The sequence below is a fragment of the Callionymus lyra genome, chromosome 2 (assembly GCF_982586985.1).
Source record: "Callionymus lyra chromosome 2, fCalLyr1.hap1.1, whole genome shotgun sequence".
NCBI classification, from domain to species: Eukaryota; Metazoa; Chordata; class Actinopteri; order Syngnathiformes; family Callionymidae; genus Callionymus; species Callionymus lyra.
The window spans coordinates 2,653,018-2,661,463 of record NC_141819.1 but is presented as its reverse complement, the minus strand read 5'-3'; the positions used below and the strand labels follow the sequence as shown (position 1 = coordinate 2,661,463).

General features: G+C 40.4%; 1 protein-coding gene across 4 annotated transcripts in view; it reads right to left on the bottom strand.

Moving 5' to 3' along the window:
* Positions 1–510: 510 nt before the first annotated feature.
* celf5a (cugbp, Elav-like family member 5a) overlaps positions 511–8,446 on the bottom strand; it is a 352,295-nt gene continuing 344,359 nt past the window's right edge. For 3 of the 4 annotated variants that reach the window (XM_087783230.1, XM_087783233.1, XM_087783231.1), the window contains exons 8-12: positions 8,059–8,259; positions 7,907–7,999; positions 3,514–3,657; positions 2,034–2,200; positions 511–722 (exon numbers count right to left, since the gene is read on the bottom strand). In XM_087783230.1, coding sequence (XP_087639356.1) covers positions 2,073–2,200; positions 3,514–3,657; positions 7,907–7,999; positions 8,059–8,259 — 566 coding nt within the window. In that variant the 3' untranslated portion in view covers positions 511–722; positions 2,034–2,072. The remainder of the gene's footprint in view (positions 723–2,033; positions 2,201–3,513; positions 3,658–7,906; positions 8,000–8,058; positions 8,260–8,446) is intronic. The other variant, XM_087783232.1, reaches the window with a different exon arrangement.

Sequence of the window (8,446 nt, the reverse complement as noted above, 5' to 3'; positions counted from 1 at the left end):
TTGGTCCCTCGGGGTGAACGCTTGCAGTTCTGCTGTTGCTAACGGCGACCTCGGCGACCTTCGGCGACCTTGGAGACCTTTGGTGACCTCGGTGACCTTTGGCGACCTCCGCGGCCGGTGAGACGAGAAAGAGGGGAAAGAAAGTGTTGTCAGTGGGCGAAGAGAAGATCTTCGTTGGTCCACCACTGTGTGTCTCCATCTTCAAGCCTTTGACCCTCATTTGTCCAGAAAGTTACGAGCGCCTCCTGCACGTTATATATATATTTATATATATATGTGTATAATATGTATATAGAAATCTATTTGTTGCGCCTTCCGTAGTTTGTTGCTTCGTTAACGACTCGAGTCTCGACAAGAGAAGTTTTGTCGTCTTTTTTTTTCTTCTTCTTCTTCATCTCTGCGGCGCCATCTGTCGCTCCACGAAGATCCTCCTCTTCTCTCCTCCTCTTCTCTCCTCCTCTTCTCTCCTCCTCTTCTCTCCTCCTCTTCTCTCCTCCTCTTCTCTCCTCCTCTTATCTCCTCCTCTTCTCTCCTCCTCTTCTCTCCTCCTCTTCTCTCCTCCTCTTCTCTCCTCCTCTTCTCTCCTCCTCTTCTCTCCTCCTCTTCTCTCCTCATAAATGCTGATATGTCTTTGATCGGTTCCTGTTTTTCTTCAAACGTTGTTTCACTGTCAGAGGAATAAAAGTTTTTTTTCCCAGAAATCCTCACGTTTCCCCGAAAACCTGCGAAAGAGAAAAGAGTCAAAATCCCGCTCGTTTCATTTGACATTCCATGGATCATTTTCGTGAACTTTTGTTTTTTTTTCCAATATGTTTGGTCGGCGCCGGCGGAGACGCCATGACAGCTCTTATCATAATGAATACGTCTGCTCTGCTGATGGAAAAACTTTTTCCTGACGTCCTGGGATCCGAACCCGTGAAGGGACAGGTGTGGATCTCACCTGTGGATCTCACCTGTGGATCTCACCTGGGATCTCACCTGTGGATCTCACCTGCGGATCTCACCTGCGGATCTCACCTGCGGATCTCACCTGTGGATCTCGCTGCGGATCTCACCTGTGGATCTCACCTGTGGATCTCACCTGCGGATCTCACCTGCGGATCTCACCTGTGGATCTCGCTGCGGATCTCACCTGTGGATCTCACCTGGGATCTCACCTGTGGATCTCACCTGCGGATCTCACCTGCGGATCTCACCTGTGGATCTCGCTGTGGATCTCGCTGCGGATCTCACCTGTGGATCTCACCTGTGGATCTCACCTGCGGATCTCACCTGCGGATCTCACCTGCGGATCTCGCTGCGGATCTCACCTGTGGATCTCACCTGGGATCTCACCTGTGGATCTCACCTGTGGATCTCACCTGTGGATCTCACCTGTGGATCTCACCTGCGGATCTCACCTGCTGATCTCACCTGTGGATCTCACCTGTGGATCTCACCTGCGGATCTCACCTGCGGATCTCACCTGCGGATCTCACCTGTGGATCTCACCTGTGTATCTCACCTGTGGATCTCACCTGCGGATCTCACCTGTGGATCTCACCTGCGGATCTCACCTGTGGATCTCGCTGCGGATCTCACCTGCGGATCTCACCTGCGGATCTCACCTGTGGATCTCACCTGCGGATCTCACCTGTGGATCTCACCTGTGGATCTCACCTGTGGATCTCACCTGCGGATCTCACCTGCGGATCTCACCTGCGGATCTCACCTGCGGATCTCACCTGCGGATCTCACCTGCGGATCTCACCTGCGGATCTCACCTGCGGATCTCACCTGCGGATCTCACCTGCGGATCTCACCTGCGGATCTCACCTGCGGATCTCACCTGCGGATCTCACCTGCGGATCTCACCTGCGGATCTCACCTGCGGATCTCACCTGTGGATCTCACCTGTGGATCTCACCTGTGGATCTCACCTGTGGATCTCACCTGTGGATCTCGCTGCGGATCTCGCTGCGGATCTCACCTGCGGATCTCGCTGCAGATCTCACCAGTGGATCTCACCTGCGGATCTCACCTGCGGATCTCACCTGTGCTGCTGCTTCGACGAAGACGAGGGCGAGGCGGTGTCAGTACGGGCGGCTGGCGTCCTTGGGTCTCTTCAGCTGGACCTTTAACCTCTTCATCCCGATCTGGAAGCCGTTCATGGCCTGGATCGCCGCCTGAGCGCTCGCCGGGTTGTCGAAGCTCACGAAGCCTAGAGGACCAGAAAACACCGTTTCTTGAGGGACGCCATCGTAGAGGTCGAAGGTCAGCGTCGTAACAGCTAAAGCATGACTTTAAATTGACGGTCTTCGTTGTGTAAACAAAGCGTGATCACAGGAGTGAAGCCATTAACTATTATATCATTTATTAGATTTATTATAGACGTTATTATGCATTTATTAGACATTATTATGCATTTATTATACATTATTATAGACGTTATTATGCATTTATTATACATTATTATAGACGTTATTATGCATTTATTAGAAATTATTATTATGGACGTTATTATGCATTTATTAGACATTATTATGGACGTAATTATGCATTTATTAGACATTATTATATACATTATTATGCATTTATTAGACATTATTATAGACATTATTATGCATTTATTAGACATTTTTATGGACGTTATTATGCATTTATTATACATTATTATGGACGTTATTATGCATTTATTAGACATTATTATAGACGTTATTATGCATTTATTAGACATTATTATGGACGTTATTATGCATTTATTAGACATTATTATAGACATTATTATGCATTTATTAGACATTATTATGGACGTTATTATGCATTTATTAGACATTATTATGGACGTTATTATGCATTTATTAGACATTATTATAGACATTATTATGCATTTATTAGACATTATTATGGACGTTATTATGCATTTATTAGACATTATTATAGACGTTATTATGCATTTATTAGACATTATTATTATGGCCGTTATTATGCATTTATTAGACATTATTATAGACATTAATATGCATTTATTAGACATTATTATAGACGTTATTATGCATTTATTATACATTATTATTATGGACGTTATTATGCATTTATTAGACATTATTATAGACATTAATATGCATTTATTAGACATTATTATAGACATTATTATGCATTTATTAGACATTATTATAGACATTATTATGCATTTATTAGACATTATTATGGACGTTATTATGCATTTATTAGACATTATTATGGACGTTATTATGCATTTATTAGACATTATTATGGACATTATTATGCATTTATTAGACATTATTATAGACATTATTATGCATTTATTAGACATTATTATGGACGTTATTATGCATTTATTATACATTATTATGGACGTTATTATGCATTTATTAGACATTATTATAGACATTATTATGCATTTATTAGACATTATTATAGACATTATTATGCATTTATTAGACATTATTATAGACGTTATTATGCATTTATTAGACATTATTTGACTTTTCCAGTGACATGAACTCGTACCGAAACACTTGCTCTGATTGGTCGCCCGGTCCATGAAGACTTTGGAGGAGATGACGCTGCCGAACGGTAGAAACATCTGCATGAGTTCGTTGTCTCCGAACTCCTGAGGCAGATGGTAGATGAAGAGGTTGCAGCCCTCAGGACCTGTATGTACATATATACTTGTTACTGCAGTATCACAACACCAGAGTCAAGTACTGGACAATACTACACATATATACTTGTTACTATACTATCACAACACCAGAGTCAAGTACTGGACAATACTACACATATATACTTGTTACTGCAGTATCACAACACCAGAGTCAAGTACTGGACAATACTACACATATATACTTGTTACTACACTATCACTACACCAGAGTCAAGTACTGGACAATACTACACATATATACTTGTTACTGCAGTATCACAACACCAGAGTCAAGTACTGGACAATACTACACATATATACTTGTTACTGCAGTATCACAACACCAGAGTCAAGTACTGGACAATACTACACATATATACTTGTTACTACACTATCACTACACCAGAGTCAAGTACTGGACAATACTACACATATATACTTGTTACTACACTATCACAACACCAGAGTCAAGTACTGGACAATAATACACATATATACTTGTTACTACACTATCACTACACCAGAGTCAAGTACTGGACAATACTACACATATATACTTGTTACTACACTATCACAACACCAGAGTCAAGTACTGGACAATAATACACATATATATGTGTTACTACACTATCACTACACCAGAGTCAAGTACTGGACAATACTACACATATATACTTGTTACTACACTATCACTACACCAGAGTCAAGTACTGGACAATAATACACATATATACTTGTTACTACACTATCACAGCACCAGAGTCAAGTACTGGACAATACTACACATATATACTTGTTACTGCAGTATCACAACACCAGAGTCAAGTACTGGACAATACTACACATATATACTTGTTACTGCAGTATCACAACACCAGAGTCAAGTACTGGACAATACTACACATATATACCTGTTACTATACTATCACAACACCAGAGTCAAGTACTGGACAATACTACACATATATACTTGTTACTGCAGTATCACAACACCAGAGTCAAGTACTGGACAATACTACACATATATACTTGTTACTACACTATCACTACACCAGAGTCAAGTACTGGACAATACTACACATATATACTTGTTACTGCAGTATCACAACACCAGAGTCAAGTACTGGACAATACTACACATATATACTTGTTACTGCAGTATCACAACACCAGAGTCAAGTACTGGACAATACTACACATATATACTTGTTACTACACTATCACTACACCAGAGTCAAGTACTGGACAATACTACACATATATACTTGTTACTACACTATCACAACACCAGAGTCAAGTACTGGACAATAATACACATATATACTTGTTACTACACTATCACTACACCAGAGTCAAGTACTGGACAATACTACACATATATACTTGTTACTACACTATCACAACACCAGAGTCAAGTACTGGACAATAATACACATATATATGTGTTACTACACTATCACTACACCAGAGTCAAGTACTGGACAATACTACACATATATACTTGTTACTACACTATCACTACACCAGAGTCAAGTACTGGACAATAATACACATATATACTTGTTACTACACTATCACAGCACCAGAGTTAAGTACTGGACAATACTACACATATATACTTGTTACTACACTATCACTACACCAGAGTCTAGTAGTGGACAATACTACACATATATACTTGTTACTACACTATCACAACACCAGAGTCAAGTACTGGACAATACTACACATATATACTTGTTACTACACTATCACTACACCAGAGTCTAGTACTGGACAATACTACACATATATACTTGTTACTACACTATCACTACACCAGAGTCAAGTACTGGACAATACTACACATATATACTTGTTACTACACTATCACTAAACCAGAGTCTAGTACTGGACAATACTACACATATATACTTGTTACTACACTATCACTACACCAGAGTCAAGTACTGGACAATACTACACATATATACTTGTTACTACACTATCACTACACCAGAGTCAAGTACTGGACAATACTACACATATATACTTGTTACTACACTATCACTAAACCAGAGTCTAGTACTGGACAATACTACACATATATACTTGTTACTACACTATCACTACACCAGAGTCAAGTACTGGACAATACTACACATATATACGTGTTACTACACTATCACTACACCAGAGTCAAGTACTGGACAATACTACACATATATACTTGTTACTACACTATCACTACACCAGAGTCAAGTACTGGACAATACTACACATATATACTTGTTACTACACTATTACTACACCAGAGTCAAGTACTGGACAATACTACACATATATACTTGTTACTACACTATCACTACACCAGAGTCTAGTATTGGACAATACTACACATATATACTTGTTACTACACTATCACTACACCAGAGTCAAGTACTGGACAATACTACACATATATACTTGTTACTACACTATCACTACACCAGAGTCAAATACTGGACAATACTACAAATATATACTTGTTACTACACTATCACTACACCAGAGTCAAGTACTGGACAATAATACACATATATACTTGTTACTACACTATCACAGCACCAGAGTCAAGTACTGGACAATACTACACATATATACTTGTTACTACACTATCACTACACCAGAGTCTAGTACTGGACAATACTACACATATATACTTGTTACTACACTATCACAACACCAGAGTCAAGTACTGGACAATACTACACATATATACTTGTTACTACACTATCACTACACCAGAGTCAAGTACTGGACAATACTACACATATATACTTGTTACTACACTATCACTACACCAGAGTCTAGTACTGGACAATACTACACATATATACTTGTTACTACACTATCACTACACCAGAGTCAAGTACTGGACAATACTACACATATATACTTGTTACTATACTATCACTAAACCAGAGTCTAGTACTGGACAATACTATACATATATACTTGTTACTACACTATCACTACACCAGAGTCAAGTACTGGACAATACTACACATATATACTTGTTACTACACTATCACTACACCAGAGTCAAGTACTGGACAATACTACACATATATACTTGTTACTACACTATCACTAAACCAGAGTCTAGTACTGGACAATACTACACATATATACTTGTTACTACACTATCACTACACCAGAGTCAAGTACTGGACAATACTACACATATATACTTGTTACTACACTATCACTACACCAGAGTCAAGTACTGGACAATACTACACATATATACTTGTTACTACACTATCACTACACCAGAGTCAAGTACTGGACAATACTACACATATATACTTGTTACTACACTATCACTACACCAGAGTCTAGTACTGGACAATACTACACATATATACTTGTTACTACACTATCACTACACCAGAGTCAAGTACTGGACAATACTACACATATATACTTGTTACTACACTATCACTACACCAGAGTCAAATACTGGACAATACTACAAATATATACTTATTACTACACTATCACAACACCAGAGTCAAGTACTGGACAATACTACACATATATACTTGTTACTACACTATCACAACACCAGAGTCAAGTACTGGACAATACTACACATATATACTTGTTACTACACTATCACAACACCAGAGTCAAGTACTGGACAATACTACACATATATACTTGTTACTACACTATCACAACACCAGAGTCAAGTACTGGACAATACTACACATATATACTTGTTACTACACTATCACTACACCAGAGTCAAGTACTGGACAATACTACACATATATACTTGTTACTACACTATCACTAAACCAGAGTCTAGTACTGGACAATACTACACATATATACTTGTTACTACACTATCACAACACCAGAGTCAAGTACTGGACAATACTACACATATATACTTGTTCCTACACTATCACTATATATCATATTGTTGTCTTGTAATACGTATCAAAACAATCTTGACAAACACACACTAGTTAATTGTGTTGTATCAGTAGCTCTCAATATATTTATACTCAATATATTTATACACAACTATATGTTTTTTGTACTCGTAGCTCCTTCATCGTGACCTGATGGTTCAAGTCGATCACATGATGAAAGTGTGGGAACTAAACCAACAACCATCAAAGTGTGTGTCATGGATCACAGGTGCAGAGGTGAGGCACTAGGTTCTCCTGCCTCACTCAGTGTCAGGTGAGGATGAGAAGATGCAGAAGAAGAAGGTTGTCTCACCCTCACCTTCTCGCTGCTGCTGCTGCTGCTGGATCACCTGCGGCGGCGGCAGCGTCTGAGCGATGGGCGTGAGCGTGGCGGCGGGATAGATGGCTGCGGAGACAAGGACACATGTTCTACCTCCGCCGGTGTCACCTGAGACGGCGCCTCACCTGTGTACTGCTGCACCCCCGTGAAGGCCTGCTGCAGGGTGTCGGCGGCCGAGGGGCTCTGGCTGGAGTAGGCCGCGAGGCCGTTGGCGTACATGGTCTCGTGTCCGTTGGGCTGGTGGGCGAGGCCAGTGAAGCCGTTGACCAGCGGCGTGACCAGGCTGGGGACGGAGGCGGAGATGTTGGCTGGTGGAGAAGTCAGGCCTGAGGAGCACAGAAGGTTCTGCTGAAGAACTGAAGGAAGAACTGAAGGAAGAACTGAAGGAGGAACTGAAGGAGGAACTGAAGAAGAACGGAAGGAAGAACTGAAGAAGAACTGAAGGAAGAACTGAAGGAAGAACTGAAGGAATAACTGAAGGAAGAACTGAAGGAGGAACTGAAGGAGGAACTG